This window comes from Acinonyx jubatus, chromosome E1, assembly GCF_027475565.1.
Source record: "Acinonyx jubatus isolate Ajub_Pintada_27869175 chromosome E1, VMU_Ajub_asm_v1.0, whole genome shotgun sequence".
Taxonomy (NCBI): Eukaryota; Metazoa; Chordata; class Mammalia; order Carnivora; family Felidae; genus Acinonyx; species Acinonyx jubatus.
Genome location: NC_069397.1, coordinates 58,416,572 through 58,434,844, shown reverse-complemented (window position 1 = coordinate 58,434,844; position 18,273 = coordinate 58,416,572). Strand labels below are relative to the sequence as shown.

General features: G+C 58.9%; 1 protein-coding gene across 4 annotated transcripts in view; it reads right to left on the bottom strand.

Moving 5' to 3' along the window:
• The window catches only part of RPTOR (regulatory associated protein of MTOR complex 1), a 334,022-nt gene that overhangs the window by 19,553 nt on the left and 296,196 nt on the right, over window positions 1-18,273 (bottom strand). For all 4 annotated transcript variants that reach the window (XM_027052276.2, XM_053212252.1, XM_027052278.2 and 1 more), the window contains 5 exons: window positions 17,382-17,485; window positions 16,759-16,942; window positions 13,852-13,962; window positions 2,682-2,787; window positions 225-339 (listed from right to left, as the gene is read on the bottom strand). In XM_027052276.2, the coding sequence (XP_026908077.1) occupies window positions 225-339; window positions 2,682-2,787; window positions 13,852-13,962; window positions 16,759-16,942; window positions 17,382-17,485 (620 nt within the window). The remainder of the gene's footprint in view (window positions 1-224; window positions 340-2,681; window positions 2,788-13,851; window positions 13,963-16,758; window positions 16,943-17,381; window positions 17,486-18,273) is intronic.

The window sequence follows — 18,273 nt, the reverse complement described above, 5'->3', positions numbered from 1 at the left end:
TGTGCGTCCCCGTCACACTGTGGCTCTGAGGAGCCCACGTGTGCTCTGGTGCCGGCACGAGAGGCTCCCGCCAGCCCGCGCACCTCTCTCTCCCCCCGTGTTCTTGAGCCCCGCCGCCCGCAGCACCCCAGAGGGCTCGTGGCTCCCGCGCCGGGAACACGGCACCGTCACCGGGGGGCTGGCCGTTACTGGCTGAGACACACGACCGCCTGTGCCCTGCGTACCAGATGCTGTCTTTATCAGCCACGGCCACACACGGCGTGAAGGGGTGGAACTTGACCACGGAGGGGACACCGGGGTTCCTGTTCAGGAATATCTGGTCGTCCAGTCTTGCGATACCTGCCCAAAGAGACACACAGCGATGGGCCTCGATGTGCAGAACCCGGGGGTCGTGGCGCCTCCTGTCTGGGGACCTGGGGAGGCACAAGGGACACACAGGGCAAGCAGGGGTCGGACGAGGGCCTGGCTCCCTGACCGCAGGGTCCCCCCAGCACGAGTTTGCAGTCGGTGCTCGTCAGTTCGTGCGTGCAACGACGCCGTGCTCAGAGATGTCCAAGTTGGTGGTTTTCGAAGAAAGCAGGAAGGCCACCGTTTGTAACTCAGTTCCAGGTCGAAGCATCGGGCACACAGGCCACGGTCTTGGTGGCCTCTCAGGGGGGTGGTCCCTACGGAACTACCCGGTTGAGGGACAGATCACCACAGACGACAGGGAGGTGAACAAGGATGTCTGCACCGGGCCCCCAAAACCAGAACCAGGAAAGAAGCCGTCAGGAAGGGGCTTTGAAGGAGTCTCGGGAAAACAGTAAAAAGAGGCTAAAAGGACAAGAGGTCAAGACAGGTTTAGGTGGGATTTTGGTGACTAATACGAGGCCAACTCAGCGCAGCCAGGGACGTGGGGTCCCTGCAGCGTCGTCGGGCACCGGCCTGGCCCCTGGGGAACCCGGGGGGGCCATTAGTGCTGGCTTCACCCTGCCCCCCGTCTCTCCCCCCGCCCCCCCCCCCCCCCCCCCGTTATAGCGGCAAACACGGAAAACCAGCCGGTGACAAGGACGGGGTGAAGGGACACACGCCAGAAGGTCGCAGGGGCTCTGTCTGTGGCAGCAGTGTTACCCGCAAGGGCCCCGACCGCGGGTGGCCGGGAGACACCGGGAACACCGACTCCTGGGTCAGGGTGCATTGTGCGTTTGTGACGACACTGGTCCTGCCAGCCGAGGTCACTGGGGGAGGCCGGGCACAGGCGTCGGGGGAACCACCTCATTAAGCTGCAGGCACCCCCTCTCTCAGGGGGGCACAGCCGCCTCTCAGAAGGGGCACTTTCCACTGGCGGCAGCCTCTGTGCGGGCACGCGAGTGGGGTCGCCCGTGTCCCTGTCTCTGGTGGCCGGGTCCACCGCACGGACCTCTCAGGGGCTGACGTGCCCGGCGACTGCGTCCGGGAGCCCCCCCTCAGCTGTGTCTAACAAGGAGGTCTCCTCTTCCCACAAAGACCGGGAGAACCCGACCCGGGTTACAAAGACAGTCTTTTGTGTTCGTCAGGAAAGCTCGGCTCTTTCTCCAGAGCCCCTGGCCCTGTGTGTGACTTCCCCATCGAGGCCAGTCTGCCTTCCGATGCCTAACTGCGGGAGGCAGACGCGGGGTCCAGGGAGTCCACTGTCCTGTAGAATGGGGCCCCTGCAGGACCGCAGACCTTCGAGAAAACAGCCTCCGATGCTGTAATTCCCAGAGCGCCGACGCGCCGGTGGCTGTTCTGTCCTCGGGAAGAAGGCCGTGGGGCGTGGGCCGGCCTGGCCGCACACGTCCGAGCGGTGACTGCCGGGCCAACAGACGCCGAGGCCTGAACACTAGGCTGCTTTACATCCAGCCGCCGCCAGCCCCTCACGGAGGCAGCCTTACGAGGCGACTACGGCCCCAAGGAGTTTTACGGAGAACGCTGCACACAGAGGTGGCCGCACGCCACAGTGGCTTCTGGAGCGGCCGTGTGTGCTCAGGGACACGCGTGTCTGCGGGGACAGCCTGTCTCGTGGGCCCCACCCCCGGCTGTAAAGAGCGACCCTTGGCAACTGCCACCATTTTACAGGACGGAAAGGCAAGGCGGGATCAGTCCGTCAACAGAAGGGCTGACAGCCCGCGACGTCCCACTCTGTGCGGAGCCTGGGCAGCTGGTCGGCCCGGCCAGCCCAGTGACTGGGGCCACGCTGGCTTTGCAGTAGAAGATGGAGGTGCACCCCACCTCTCTGTGCCCCCAAAGCCGCGGGGCTGGGAGAGCGGGAGGGAGGGGGTGGGGGTGGGGGAGGGGAGGGAGGCTGCCCGTCTAGCACCAGTGGGGCTGGGGGCCCGCAAACGGGGCCTCTCTCGGCAAGTCTGGTAAAAGGGTCGGTACAGTGGGACTCAGATACAGCGCCGGTTGGCAGTGGGATTATTCCGGGACAGGAGGGGCCAGCTGGGCACAAGCAGCGCCTTGCATGTGGCCTGTGCCCCAGACAGAGCTCGGGGCTCCTTCCGCCCTGGGAGTGGCAGGGCACACAAGGCTCGCTCGTGCGAGAGGCCGGCGGGGGCTTCTCTTGGGAGAGAGTGGCCGAGCGCTCTGGGGGCTCCTGGGGGCCAGCCTGGAGGAGGGCCTGCACCCCGCCAGCCCCGCCACGGGCCCTCGGAGGCGCCCCCCTCGGGAGGCGGGCGGCTTACCCTTCTGGATGAGCTGCCGCGCCTGCTGCCTGACGTGGGTGTTGCGGAGAAATCGCCACTCGCGCTCCTTGCGGATCTGACTCTCCAGGTCGTGTTCCTCCGGGATCTTGAACGATAATAACACCAAGTGAGGTTCGCGAGTAAGTCACAGGCATCCTGTTTGCGCCTCACGGACCCCGCGTGGCTCACAGACGGGAGGTTCGCGGCCACCCCGCGGCCAGCACGCCTTCCCAGCTGCCTCTGCTCACCTCCCGGGTCTCGGCACATCTCGGCGACTTTCACGGTACCTCACGCTTTTCGTCACTGGTACGTTTGTTACGGTGATCTGTGGTTGGTGCTGACGCCTCTGACGGCCCAGGTGACGGTCAGCATGTTTTAGTAGTGAGGTATTGTCTTAAATGTTTTTATCTGTTTATTTATTAGCATTATTTTTAATGTGTTTTTATTTTTGAGAGCATGTGGACGCACATGAGCAGGGGAGGGGCAGACAGAGGGAGACAGAGGATCAGAAGTGGGCTGTGAGCTGTCAGCACAGAGCCTGATATGGGGCTCGAGCTCACCAATTGTGAGATCGTGACCTGAACCGAAGTCAGATGTTCAACTGAGCCACCCAGGCGCTCGTTTTTATTTATTTTTGAGAGAAAGAGACAGAGAGAGAGAGAGAGCGAGAGAGCGAGCGAGCACGCATGTGAGTAGGGAAGGGGCAGAGAGAGAGGAAGAGAGAGAATCCCAGTGAGGCTCTGAGCCGTCAGTACAAAGCCTGACGCGGGGCTTGAACTCGCGAACCGCGAGATCATGACCTGAGCCGTAAACTGAGTTCACTGAGCCACTCGGGCATCCCTGAAGTATTTTTGAATTCAGGTCTCTACGCGGTTTCCTCAGACACGGTGCTCTCGCACGCCCGGCGGACTGCAGCATAGGGCAGTGACTTACATGCTCTGGGGAACCAAAACGTGCGTGGACTCACTTTACTGTGGCTCTGGACCCAAACCTGCAGTGTGTCCGAGGTCATGACCAGAAAGAAAGGACCCTGTTCCCGAACGAGGAAACTGGGTTCTGCAGCCTGGCCAGGGCGCCCCAGTCCAGCTGGCTGGCACAAGAGAGTGGCAGATAGGAGTGCCTGGCCTCCCCCCTGAGGGGGAGCTGCCCGCTCTGCAGGCCGCTGGGTCTAGAGGATGAGAGGGCCCCCTGGGGAGGGCAGGGAGCGGCACACACTCAGGGGACGCCTCAACCCCTGAGGCCATGTGCCGTCCTGCTCCTAGGAGCCCCTGACATGGGGCAGCGGGGCAGCCTCTGCCAAAGCAGGCAAGGAGCTTCAGGGACAAGGAGCTGGCGGGATTCGGCCTGAGCCGAGGGGGCCGGGGGCCGGAGGCCGACGCCGCACACACTGAAAAGGCAAAATCAGAAAAAGGTGGGCCGTGCCCAGGGACTTCTGCCTTTATCCCTCCTCTTGTGCCAGAGAAATGGGGCGTCGCACTTGACCAGAAAGGGGCTTATGACAGCAACAGAGGGGCCCCGGTTGGGGGGGGGGGCGGCTGTGCGGCCTGAGCTGACTGAGCACAAGGTGAGGCATCAGGAAACGGCCGGACTGTGGACCCGGTCAGCTTCAAACAGCTCCCAAGAACCCTGTACCCTCCCCACCGAGCCACGGTGTCAGAGACTGAGCTCAGTTCCCCCGAAATACGTGCATGCCCCACAGACCGCCCTGTTCTCTGTTCCTTGGGCAGGGGTCCTTCCTGCTTCGTGGCCTGTGTGTGCACACTCGTGTGCCTGTGCACGGACGGTTGTGTAAAACCAGCGTCCGCAAGAGGCCCGCCCCCCGCCAAGAGGAAGCCGGGATTTAAGTTGGCTTTTTAAGAAACGTGGATTTCCTTAATCCTTGTGTGTCATCAAGTAAACTGGATTGGCCCTGGGTCCCTGCTTGAACACCTAGAATCGTCGAGTGCCAAAATACAGAAGAGCTTAATCACACAAGAGAAAACCCTACCTGGTCTCGGCTGAGCCGAGAAGCCGGGCCTACCTTAAGCTGCCCGTGGTCAGCGCGGTAACACCACACGGTACCAGACAGCCCACGCTTGGATGTAAAGATCGTTTTCTCTGCTGGGGAAAGCACAGGGCGGGGAGCAGGGACGGTGGCCACAGGCGCGTTCGTAGGCGCCAGCATGGCTAAGAAACAGCACGCGTCTGCACGGACAGGAGCCCAGACCACGGCACATTTCACGTGTCCACGCTGGATGCTCCGTGTTCTGATTACAAAACAGAAACACCCACCCACCCTCCCCGGCCTCACTGCTGGAGCCCGCGGGTGCCTGCTGCGAGCTGTTTCCTTGCTCTGCTCCTTCTTTTTTTCTGCAGAATCACAACCCCACACCGAACAAGACAGCAACAGCCACAACAGACATCCACACGTGGAGGCGACAAGGAGAAATGGTGTCAGCCGCCTCCACAGAACGTTTGTTTAGTGGTTTGGAAATAACCCGGGAGGTAGACGGGGCAGATCACGGGTTGGTAACAGTTGGTTTCACTTTGTGACAACCCAGAGCTTGTTCCAAAAGACACGGCAAGTGGTCAGTAACGCCAACCACAAAAACACTGAAAGCGTGGGCGGGGCGGGGCTATCGCCCTTTGATGGAATCCAGTTTCCGTGGGAACACATCACAGGAAGAGGGAGAGGCGCTCCGAGCAGGAGGGCAGGACGGGCACTGGGTTCCTGGACGCACGTGCCCCAGGGCCCAGGTGCCCCCTTGCGCAGGCAGGGACCGGGCCCAGGGACGGACCTGGGGCTCCAAAGGACACAAGATGGCGGCTGCAAGGACAGGAAGGAAGGCGCGTGGACGTGCAGGGCCCCTGGCAGGCCCGTCGATGGAGGTGCCCCTCCCCCCCCCGCAGGTGTGCTCATCCAAGGAGACGGTCAGAGCTGGGCCGCACACGGCTCTGCGAACGCCGCTGGCATCCACCTGGGGACGGTCTGCCCAGAGCCACCAGGACGAGCCAGCAGGACGGAGAACCACAGGTGCGGGTGGCTGCGGGGCAGTGCTGTGTGTGTCTGCGGCCGTGACCCCTCGGTCCCAGCACCCATTCCCGCCCTTCAGCCTCCCGGAGACACGGGGGCTGGGGCCTCAGGCCTGGCCTGTCCCCGGGGCAACCAAGGGTGAGGGTCAGAGGGTCCCCCAAAGGCAAAAGGAGAGACGGGCCTTGGGGAAGGCTCGTTAACTCCGCGCCAAGTGCTCAGACCCCGAGCTCCGTTTCCACCCAGAAACGAGGCCTGTTCTGACGACACAACCGAGTGCCTCTGGGCCTGTTTGCACCTCGACACTCGCTGTGACTTTTCCCGTTGTGTGAGAAGCCACCCCTCCCCCCGCCACAAACGAGGACGTCACTCTGGCGGAGAGAGGTGGCGGATGCCGGCGGCAGGTGCGCTAGTGACGGCCGCTCCTGACCTGGCTGGGCCGGCTCTGTGCACACGCCCTGTGGCCCTGACGGGAGAAGCTCTGAGGGGAGGGGAGGGGAGGGTGTCCTGCGTGCACGGAGGCCCAGACACGGGCACCTTCGCCCCGCGACCACGGTTCCTGCGAAGCATCAGGTTGACGGAGGCGGGGTCCCCCTCCAGGACGCTCCCCCTCTCGGGGGCTTGGTCACAAGCCCACCGCCTCGTGGGGAACGGACCTGGCCCTGCCCGGTGCCCCTGTGCGGTCGGCCTCCCCCGGCCCCAGGCCCGGCCCCACCCACTTCCTGCGTGTCTGGCTTCCCTTGCTGAGCGAGCCGCACCTGACTCCTCGTGTCGTGTGTATGTCGGTTTATCGGGGCGACTTTTCTCAGGGGACCGGTATTCGTCCCAGCACTGTTTCTCCACCGGGTGAAACGTCTGGGTTCCGTCCGGTTTCCGGCGATCGTGAATAAAGCCGCCGTAAACGTGCACATGTAGCTTTGGTCACTTCTCCTGGGGAACGTCCAGCAGGGTTGCCGGGATGCACGGTAAGTATAGGCTCAGTCGCGCGGGAAACGGCCACACGTTTCCAGGGCGCCTGGCACCGCGAGGGGCGAGAGTCTGGGCTGCTCTGCTTCCTCTGCCAGTGCTCGGGACTGAGCGATCTAAAATGTCGGCCGTCGTACGATAGCGAGCTGCTGCCCCCTGCGGCAGCTCGCGGCCCCAGCGACCCCTGCCTCCCTGTCTCACACCTTCTCAGGGCTCCTTTGCTGTGTGCACGCCTTTTCGGTAAAGGGTCTGTGCAAACCTTTTGCCCGTTAGTTTCAATGGTGTTGCGTCCTTCCATGTGGGATTTTGGGAGTTCTTTATGTACGTGGGATAAAAGGCTTTTATTAGGAGTTTTACGATATTTTTCTCCAGTCTGTGGCATGTGTTGTCATGTCAACGGTGATACGCAAAAAGCAGTCAACATGACGAAACTCCATATACCATTTTTCTTCTGGGTTTCGTGACTTCTCAAAGAACCATCGCCCAACAGGCCAGAAGGGGCTTCTAGAAGTTTCGCGGCTGCGGGATTCACAGTAGGGCAAGAAGAGGCTCCTTGAGTTAGTTTCTGAATAAGATGTGGGGCATGGAGTGACGTTCGTCTCGTGGGCAAATGGATGTCCAGCTGCTGTGGTTCCGCTTGCTGGAAAGACCATCCTCTGTCCACTGAAATGAGCCGTCCTGCAGCTTTGTGGGAAATCGGTGGCATGCACCGTGGCTCTGCCTCTGGGCCCCGTTCCGCCCCACTGCCCCCCCCCCCCCCCCCCAGCCACCATTCCACTCCCGCCCTCAGGGGGATTCTTGAAATCAGTGTGAGTCCTCCAACTTCGCCTTCTGCCTACATTTCTTCGGTTAAGTTTCTTTGCGTCGCCCCATAAATTTTAGAATCGGCTTGCTGATTAAAACAAAACCTGTTGGGATGTTGAATGAGATGGCATCGGCCCATACGCCAGGTTAGGGAGACCTGACACCTGACCCACGAGCACACCTTCAGTGGGGTAGGTCTTCTAAAATTTCTTTCATCGTGTTTTGTATTTTTCAGCATTTGAGTCTTGCTTGTATTAAAAAAATATATAGCTAATTTAATTACAGCTCATGTTTTGGGGGTTAAGTGGCTTAATTCCAATTTCCAGTGGTTAGTATAGAAATACCATCGGTTTTTGTGTAACGTCGGGTATTCAGCGATCTTATCTCACCTGTTCTGGCGACATCATGCAGGTTGTTTAGGATTTTCTACGTACACAATGATTCCGTGTGAGCAGTTTTATTTCACTTTCCACCTTTGCTTGCCTTCCTGGACACCTAGGGCCTCTGGTAGGTTGTTGAAAAGGAGCCGGGAGATCAGACACCCTTACCTTGGTCCTGGTTTTAGAGACAAGACATCCAGTCTCTCCCTGGTGAGAAAGGGAGCCGCGGGTTTTGTAGGTGCCCTGCATGAGGGTGAGGAAGTTTACTTCTGGTCCTGGTTTGTGGAGAGTCTTATGACGATTATTTGCTGAATTCTGTCAAATCCTTTTTCTGCAGCTATTGGGATGAACAGGTAGCTTTTCTTGAGTCGACTGATACATTCAATTACATTCAATTTCATGATTAATTGAAACTGTGGATTCAACTTTGCATTCTTGAGATGTAATCCACTCGGTCAGTTGCCCAGTTGGTGTGTTGCCCCTTTTAAAGTTTGCCATGTTGGATCTGTTAATATTACGTTGAAGGTTTTGAGGCCATGTTCATGGAGGACACTGGTTTCTGGTTTTTTATTCTTGTGAAGTCTTTGGTTTTGGGATCAGAGTGATGCCGCCTTCCTCAAACGAACTGGGACGTGTTCACTCCTTTTGTTTCCTGTAACAGACTGCGGAGGACTGGTATTATTCTGGTAGAATTTTCCAGTGAAACTCTGCTGGTTCTGGAGCTATCTTCTCTTTGTTGGACAGTTTTAGCTTCAAACTCATTTCCCTTAACAGATGTGGGACTATCTGGGTTTTCTACTTCGTATGGGGTGAGTTTTGGTAGTTCGTGTCTTTCAAAGAATGTGTGCATTTCCTCCAAGTTGTTGGGTCTGTGGGTGTAAAGTCTTGATGTCGGAGGTACTTCCGGACTCTCTCATTCGAAACTGGTCTGCACGTCTCTCCTTAAGTCGGTGCCACGCTGTCTGCATCCCTGAAATCATGCAGCAAGGTTTGCGATCGGGGAGCGCGAGTTGTTTTTTTTGTTTGCCCTGGACAGCATCTTTAGTTTGCCCTGGACAGCCCTGGACCCAGAATAGGTCTCTTGCATTTCCATCTGAATTTTAGTCTCAGCTTGTCAGTTTCCACACACAAAAAAGGCAACTGGGATTCTCGCCGGCATCACGTGGACTCTGGGTCTCTCTGGGGCCCTGCCGTATTAAGTCCTGTGACCCGTGAACACATGATATCTTCCCGTTTACGCAGGCCTTCGTTAATCTTTCAACACTGTTTAAAGAACGTTTTAGAGAGAACACAGCTGACAATCCACGATCCCTCGGCCCCTGACGGTTTACAATTCAGCAGTGATTTACAAGGCACAAGGGCGCCGGCACCAGGCCAGCATGTCAGAAGGCGGGCAGAAGGGCAGAAGCGGTCCCCCGGTTGGCAGCGAGCGGGAGCACGCAGTCCTCCCGGCGTGGCCACGTGGAAACGTGGAGTGCTGGTTGAGCCTCCCTGCTGCCCACACACTTCCATCACAAAGCAAACGCTCCTCCCATCCTCGTGTTCCTGGAGGGGAATCAACACGTCTGTTTGTTTTCCAGCTGAACGTTCCACAAAGAGCCAAGGCATACGTTTTAGGAACGGGACACAGTACGGCACCGCCTGACCTCCTGACGTAGTTAAATCTCACAGCAAACTAAACTGTGGGCAATAATCTGACGGTGTGACCGAGTCTGGCTCTTGGGCTGTGTCGGCCTGGAGGTTTATGTACAAGAAAGGAAAAAGCAGAAGCCATTTTTTGTGGAACATTTGGAGACATGAGAAAACGTCCAACGTTTATAACTGTGTAAGTGAAAAAGCAGGAAACAAAGCTTGTACCCGTGGCGTGAGCGCAATGGCAGTGTGTGTGGGGTGGGCGGGGAGAGAATTCTGGGTGGTTTCACTTTTATTTTACTTTTTCATTTTCTGAGTTAAAACAATAGCTTAGTGCACTTCAAACAACAGCTCCGTCGACGTGCAGGTTTAACGCAGTGCAGAGCGCGTTCTGTGACCAGCCCAGAGACGCTTGCACCCCATCCTGCGTGTGGGTCAGTGCCGCACCCGTGCCCTCCGCCCCGAGTAAACCTTCTCTTAGCTCTAGCCGACGTTCACTGTGCACGTGATGCCTTAAAACAATCTGATTGATTCTTTCCAGGCTCTTTTTGTAAATAAACACTACAGTTTAATCTAAGTTACCATGCTGATAATTGGGTTTTCTACAAAGTTCACACAATCTACGAGTGCACACTGGAGGCAGGACAGTCCCTCTCCCCGACTTCAACCCCACCCTCTAGGAGTGACACTAGTGACGGCATGAACAGCCTGACACGTAACCTGCGGGCTCCCCCCCGCCCCCGCGCGCACACCTGGACAGCACGGCACTTGTGCAAGCACGTGGGACCATGGGATTATGTGGCCTGTGCCATCAAGGATATCCACGCGTGTCCTCGGGCAGACGGGGCTCACTCCCTGTGGGGGCCGCGAAGGGCTCTATCGCGTGGACGCATCATTAACTCACACTCCCCCTAATTAAGAATACGTTTTTGGCTTTCAACTTTCCGTGTTCAGAAATAACATAACGGGCAGCTCTGGACACGTATCATCACAAACACACACGTATAGCGGTGGTTTTAGGGTCTATTTCTCAGAGTGGGATCGTCGGTTTCTAGGGTGTAGCCCCTTCCCATTTCGATAAGCTATTGCCGAACTGCTCTAGACCAAGCCCGCATTTCACCACCAACAGTGGCTCAGACTTTCTTCTTCCCCGTGCTCTGGAAAGCCTACTTCCGGGAAAAATCACTCTCAACTTTGTGAACCAGAAAGAAAAAACCGTATTACTTTTGTAACTAGAACAGGTTTCGATATATCTTTTGTTTTTTTTAAGCACCCGACGGACCGTTTTTAACATTCTTTCTGAAGCAGATGTGAGCTCTGTAAACCAGCACGGGCAAGAGAGGGGGCTGTGAGAGCCCCGGAATACAGTTCTCTTTGGCCACACAGGCCTGTAAAAAGCCAGACTGTAAATCGACAAAAAGCCGGCAAATCTGTCCTCACAGCCACGTTGTGGGGAAGCAGGTCCCCCGGGCACGGGCTGCACTGTGGTCGTGCACCGTGATGCTGGGGTCAGTTCACTTATCCGGTGAGTATCTCAGTTTCTTATCCTGACCTTTGAGGAGGGTTAGGGCTCTGACCTTTCTGGGGTATGATCCCAGCTTTGAGCTATTCTTAGTTTATGTGTGAAGCAGGCGAATAAAAAAAGTTCCTAACACGTTTTATTGCACACACGTCATTAGATGACAAATTAAATGAATAAAAGAACACCTTCGTGAATAGAAGCTGGAGAAAGTAGGAAAACAATTGTTAAAAAATTACAACGAGATAAAACACATTCTCAAGTCTAGAAAGGGTCTCTAATTAACGTAAGAGAAAAATCAGTCACATCCTCCCTCTCCCTGACGTCTCAGCCGCCATCAGGAGCCACGGGCAAAACCCATCACTGCAGGGACGTGACGCCCGGAGCCCGTCATTCAGGCTACAGCCTGTGGGAGCTTGTCAGAGGGAGACGGCGCTCGCTTATTCAACGGTTTCCTGGCTGCCTGCCGTGGGCTCAGCGCGGAGAGCAAGAGTGGCACCTCGGAGGACCCTCCTTCCCCAGCCCACTGCAGCGTCGGTGCTCTGGGTGCGGACGCATCAGGCCGGGCCGCTGGGCCCGCAGCCTCTGCCCCCCCTGCTGGCAGCACGCCACACCCTTCCAGGTGCACAGAGAGAAGGACACGAGGGCGGGGGGTCTGCTGCCGCTGCACGGGAAAAGGGGAGGGTGCTGGCTTTGGGGGTGCACGTGGTCACACAGGATAAAACCCCAGGCCCGGGCTCAGGAAGCTGCCTAAGTACCTGTGCCAAGGACAGGAAACCGGACCCTGGGAGGACCGGGCTCGTCTAAGAGAAAGGAGCCTGGGGCGCCTGTGCCCCTTTTTCCTGCCGGCAACGTGGATGGCCGAACAGGCAGTTCTCAGACATTAAAAAAAAGCCACTCGCGGGGGCATCTGGGTGGCTCAGTCGGTTAAGCGTCTGACTTCATCTCAGCTTAGGTCACAATCTCATAGTTTGTGGGTTCAAGCCCCACATCGGGCTTTGTGTTGACAGTGGAGGCTGCTTAGGATTCTCTCTTTCCCTCTCTCTCTGCTCCTCCCCTGTGCGCGCACACACGCACTCTCTCAGAATAAACTTTAAAAAAACAGAAAAGAAAAGCCGTTCATCACCACACCAAGCAACTGCCATTTCAGCAAGAGGCAGCCCGCCCAGGGCTCCAACCTGCTCGACGCGCTCGCCTGGAGCGGGAGACTTTCCAGGAGACTGGACTTCTGCTGATACTGAGCAAAGCCCCGTGTCACCTCTAAGCTATCAAAGGATAGTTCGCCACCCACAGCAGCGGCCCCCGTGTCCTGGGGCAAATTCCAGCGCTGGCTCGCTGGCTCCTTTCTCCACGACGGGCCCAGCGGCAGGAAGGCGCTCGCGGGCTGGCCGAGGGCCGCGCACCGGAGCCCTGAGGGTGAGCACGGGCCTCAGCCGCCCCTTGCGTTTGCTGCTTTCATACTTCTTTCCTGACTGTAAAGACGCTTGTGCTTAGTGTGGAAAGAGCAGGGGACAGACAGAAATGGATAAAACAAACTGGGGCCTCACCGCCACGTTGCCCGAGACCCGCTGTCGGGCCAGCTGTTTCAGGTTGTTTTCTGTGCACAGACGTCCATGTGGTGTTGCCAATGAGGACCACCGTGTAGCCCGTTTATGTCCTTTCTAAAAGTTTTAGCATGAGCACTTAAGATATTAATTTTAAAGCTCAATTTCTCAATAACGATAAACGTTGTATCAAGTATTCCATAATTGCTAAGCCCTTAAGCCTATGTTGGGCGTTCGGCTGGATCCCAGGTTTTGCTACCGTAAATACAGGATCATCCGTGACTCCGCTTATTTCCCTGAGTTGATATCGTAGTAAACGAATTAATTACCAGGTCGAAGGGAATGGCTGCTCAAGGCTTCTGATGCTTACTGCCAAACTGCTTTCTGGGAGTCGGGTTCAGTTGAAAAACGAAGAGAGATATCTCTTTTCAGCAAAGGGGCTCGATAAACTACAACTCTGTCATCTGCCTCGGGTACGCACAATGACTCCTTTGTCCTTTGCTGACAAAAGTCAGTATCATCATGGGGAAAAGGGAAAGCAGGAAAAGTTGTGATACAGAGTACAACCACTCATGGAAATTACCTCGATGTGGAGCCTGACGTACAATTAAGAATAAGCTGCGATTTTCAATGGTCTGTATGAGGGAAGAAGGCTTCCTGAGAATGTGCTTCACGGGAAAGTCTACGCACAAGGCCCTGTGGCGTTCCCGGGGAAAGACGCCCGGGAGAAAGTGTCGCCTGTCCCATGCTGTCCCCTGGATGTGTGGCTCGAATCTGCAGTGACCGGACGCATCTCCCGCAACCAGCCAGAACGCACGAGAATTAGCCCAGTGGGCAGGTCTCCAAAAGAGCCTGCTTCTCGGTGCAGCCACCCAGAGCCCAGGCCTCAGACAGTCCTCCGGAGGACGGCCTCAGAAGGCCACTGAGTGGGACAAAGCAGTGCAGACGGCCTGGTAGCTCGGAGGGGAGGCGGGTCTGGCTTCTTTTGACAAGACGGGAAGGTGAGTGACGTCTGTTCCTTTCACTGCTTCAACCGTTCACACCAGCTACTGTGACGGCAGTATGGGGTCGCCCTTGAGCAGCCGCAAACGTGATGGGACAGGAGCCCCAAAGGGTCAGTGGCTGGGCCGGCAGGAGCCCCGGTGGGTGACCAGTTGGGGTCCGCCGTCGGCTCGGAGCAGAGGGCTCAGACGGCCCAGGCCAGGGGCCGGGGTTCTCGGGGAAGGAAGAAGGGGCAGGAGGAAGCTGAGGGCAGGGCTCTACTCGAGGACACCGACGGGAGGCCCACTTTGCACCCAGGGGATGTGCACACTACCTTCATGACGGGCTGGGCAAAGTACCGGGCACTCCAGTCGCAGAAGCCCGTCTGCGTCGTGGCTGAGACGAAGCTTCTGTGTCCAGCAGCGTCATCTGCATCGTCTGTGGTCTTCAGGGCGTTTGGGGACAAAGGGGGGGAGGAAAGAGAAGGAACAGTTAGTCGCATACCCGGCACGTCTCTTTGCGGGCTTGACAGGGTTCAAAAGGAGACAGAAGGCAGCGGTCTGGCTGCTGAGAACGTTCTTCTGCTGGCCTCACCCTGCGTCCCGGTGGTAGGGACCCTGAATGTGGGGCCAGGGCCCAGGGAACCCGTATTAGGGAGGCGACTGAGTCCGCACTCAGGGGACTGTGTCCCCCCCCGAGGCCGGCCACGGTGGCTCGGGCCGCAGAGTCTGTCGCTCTCGCACAGGCCAGCGCTGTGAGGTCAGCAATCCCCCAGGGCCTCTGCGGCAGGGGCTGCCTGCGACCTGGCACCCGACTGTGCCAAGCGGCTCTGGGTGGGGAGTGAGACCAGTTGGGACATGTGGGTATTGAGACATAAACCACTTGAAGCTGTCCCCCTGGATCACACGTTCATTTCCCACGGCAAGGCCTATGGCGGCCGACGTGGTCAGAGTAGGGCTCGCGTCACCGCACAAGGCTGGGCACGGGGGAGCAGGACTGAAGGCATCCCCCAGAGAGGAGTCCCTCTCGAGGCTCGCCGGGTGGAAAGTCCCACAGCTGGGGCACAGTGATAGGGTCTCCTCTCCTGCCTGCTGTAGGAACCTGTGCCACTCTGCTGGATGGGGGCCCTGGCTTGTGGCCCCGAAGACAGTGAGTGTCCCCTGCGCCCAGATGCTGCTGTCTGGCCGGCCCACGTCAGGGTCCAGCCAGGAGGATGAACCTTGCCCTGGGTGTTCGAGGGGAAAGACAACACACGTCACCCAGCAGGCAGCTGTGAACTTCTTAAGACCACTGCTTACAGAGCTGGGTCACGTGGCTGACGTGGCATCCATGGCAGCCCGCCCCCTTAGTGCATCCTGAACGGCCCCTCCAGACTGTGTCCTTGACCGACAGAGCGCCAAACAGTCTGGGCAAGACAGCCAAGGCCCCAGCTTATGTGTTCACATCACATCGCCCAGGCTGACGAAGACGCTAATCCCTCCTGCGCCTGAAATTTCTTTTTCAGCTTAAAGGCAGAGACCGTGGCTCCTTATGTGGCAAATGAAACGTTCGTGGAAAATGCAAACAATCCACTGAGAACAGGTGCTTGTACGTGGCAGCTGCCACAGCCAGCGGAGGAAAACGCTACTCACCCAAGAAGGGAGAAAGCAAGTTAGCTCCGGGCGCTTATGTGGCCACATGGGAGGTGCCAGCACAGTGAGCCCGTGAGGAAGGTGGCAGGACAGTGAGGCCACGTGGAAGGTGCCAGAACAGAGAGGCCACGTGGAAGGTGCCAGCACAGTGAGGCCAGGAAAGTGAGGCCACGTGGAAGGTGGCAGGACAGTGAGGCCACGTGGAAGGTGGCAGGACAGTGAGGCCACGTGGAAGGTGCCAGGACAGAGAGGCCATGTGGAAGGTGCCAGCACAGTGAGGCCAGGACAGTGAGGCCACATGGGAGGTGGCAGGACAGTGAGGCCACGTAGAAGGTGGCAGGACAGTGAGGCCAGGACAGTGAGGCCATGTGGAAGGTGCCAGAACAGAGAGGCCACGTGGAAGGTGCCAGCACAGTGAGGCCAGGAAAGTGAGGCCACGTGGAAGGTGGCAGGACAGTGAGGCCACGTGGAAGGTGGCAGGACAGTGAGGCCACGTGGAAGGTGCCAGGACAGAGAGGCCATGTGGAAGGTGCCAGCACAGTGAGGCCAGGACAGTGAGGCCACATGGGAGGTGGCAGGACAGTGAGGCCACGTAGAAGGTGGCAGGACAGTGAGGCCAGGACAGTGAGGCCATGTGGAAGGTGCCAGGACAGTGAGGCCAGGACAGTGAGGCCACGTGGAAGGTGGCAGGACAGTGAGGTCACGTGGAAGGTGCCAGCACAGTGAGAACAGGACAGTGAGGCCACGTGGAAGGTGGCAGGACAGTGAGGCCACGTGGAAGGTGGCAGGACAGTGAGGCCAGGAGAGTGAGGCCACATGGAAGGTGCCAGAACAGAGAGGCCACGTGGAAGGTGCCAGCACAGTGAGGCCAGGACAGTGAGGCCACGTGGAAGGTGGCAGGACAGTGAGGCCACGTGGAAGGTGGCAGGACAGTGAGGCCACATGGAAGGTGCCAGAACAGTGAGGCCATGTGGAAGGTGGCAGGACAGTTAGGCCAGGAGAGTGAGGCCACGTGGAAGGTGGCAGGACAGTGAGGCCATGTGGAAGGTGGCAGGACAGTGAGGCCACGTGGAAGGTGGCAGGACGGTGAGGCCACGTGGAAGGTGCCAGCACGGTGAGGCCACGTGGAAGGTGCCAGCACAGAGAGGCCACGTGGAAGGTGCCAGCACAGTGAGGCCACGTGGAAGGTGCCAGCACAGTGAGGCCACGTGGAAGGTGCTAGCACAGAGAGGCCACGTGGAAGGTGCCAGCACAGAGAGGCCACGTGGAAGGTGCCAGCACAGTGAGGCCACGTGGAAGGTGGCAGGACAGTGAGGCCACGTGGAAGGTGCCAGCACAGAGAGGCCACGTGGAAGGTGCCAGCACAGTGAGGCCACGTGGAAGGTGGCAGGACAGTGAGGCCACGTGGAAGGTGCCAGCACAGAGAGGCCACGTGGAAGGTGCCAGCACAGTGAGCCATGGCAAGGGGCCACAGGAGCCAGGGCCCCGTGACACTGCCAGGTGGTGCCGGTACCAACCGTGCGGCACAGCGGGGGGCGGAGGGCAGGGTGGGGCCCGCGTCCCGGGCTGCAGGGTCTCCGCTCACACCGAGGGCGCACGGTCGGGCGTACCTGGTCTGGGCCCTTGTCGAACATCTTCCGCGTGCGCGGGAACTGCTGGGAGTGGGGCGTGTACTGCACCCCCGTGGGGCCAGGGGCGCCGGGGCGGCCCGCGGGCAGGTCTCGGCCGACTGGCTGCTTGGCCACGTCGTTGGTCAGGCTGGAGCTGCTGGCGCTGGACGTCGGGGGGGAGCCCCTGCCGTTGGGGGAGGAAGGAACGTTGCATTTTTCCCAAAGACAAAGCCCCTCGTCCTCACCCGCCCGCCCGGGCACTGCCAACCGACCCGGGTCGGGAGCCCACGCATCGCCACCCGCCCGGCACACGCACGTGCCTCCAGAACCAGCCGCCACGGCTGCAGCGACGGCCCTTGGGGCCCCGCCCGCAGGCTCTGGGAGCGGTGTCCCCGGAAAGCGAGGGCGGCCCCGGCGGGCACGTCCGCTCGCCGCCTCCCGCCCGCGGACGCTGACGTAAGAGGGGCTCTCCCTGCCCGCAGCTGGCCAGCAGGAGCCAGACCCCGGCTGGTCAAACTCGGAGAGGCTGCACAAGTCAGGCTCCCGGGCGGTTCCTGCTGTGGCACCTCGTGCAGAGGAAGGCGGTGCAGAAGGGACCCGCATGACAGACACGGGCCACTTACCCCGCCTGGTGGATGTGGATGCCCTTGTTGGTGGGGCTGGCGGGCGCCGACTGGGTGAGTGAGGACGTGGTGAGGATACGCTGGGGCCGGGCGTTCACCGTGGCCTGAAAGAGCAAAGGGGCAAGTGGTGTGGATGGCCAGCTGCTGGCGACCTCTGCGGCCGTGAGACAGCAGCCCAGGGCGGTGGCTGCTTTCGATGGCTTCAAGATCGCGCAAAGGGCCTCCTGGCCCAGGAAATCAAGCACGCGTGTGGGACGGCCCCGGTGGAGCCCCTCCCCAGTGTCCCCCTGCAGATAAAACCACGTTCGTTTGTTGGGGCGCCTGGGTGGCTCCGTCGGTTGAGCGTCCGACTTGGGCTCGGGTCATGATCTCGCGGTTCGTGGGTTCGAGCCCCACGTCGGGCTCCGTGCTGACGGCTCAGCGCTTAGAGCCCGCTTCGGATTCTGTGTCTCCCTCTCTCTGACCCTCCCCTGTTCGTGCTCTCTCTTTGTCTCAAAAATAAATAAACGTTAAAAACAAAAAACAAACGAAAAACCACGTTCGTTTGCTTTCCGGGAAGTCATCTGCTGGGGTCCGGCAGGGCCCCAGGGTCGGCCCTGCCTGACGCGCAGCCGCGAGACTATGCCAGCGTTAACGCTAGACCCCAGCCCCCCCCCCCCCCCCCCGCCCACCCTGGCCTCTGCTCGGTGGCACTTTGTGGATGGAAACAAGGCAGGCTGCTGTCAATGTCCTTCCACAGACGTGCGCACATCTGCCGTTTCACCACAGACAATTCATGCCCGACTGAGACGACTGTTGAGGAGGGAAATAGTTTCGATATTTTGAAGTGGGGCTTTGTGTCGATGGGGAAACCGGATGGCTGCTGGGGGTGCACGTGACGGGGAGGCAGGAG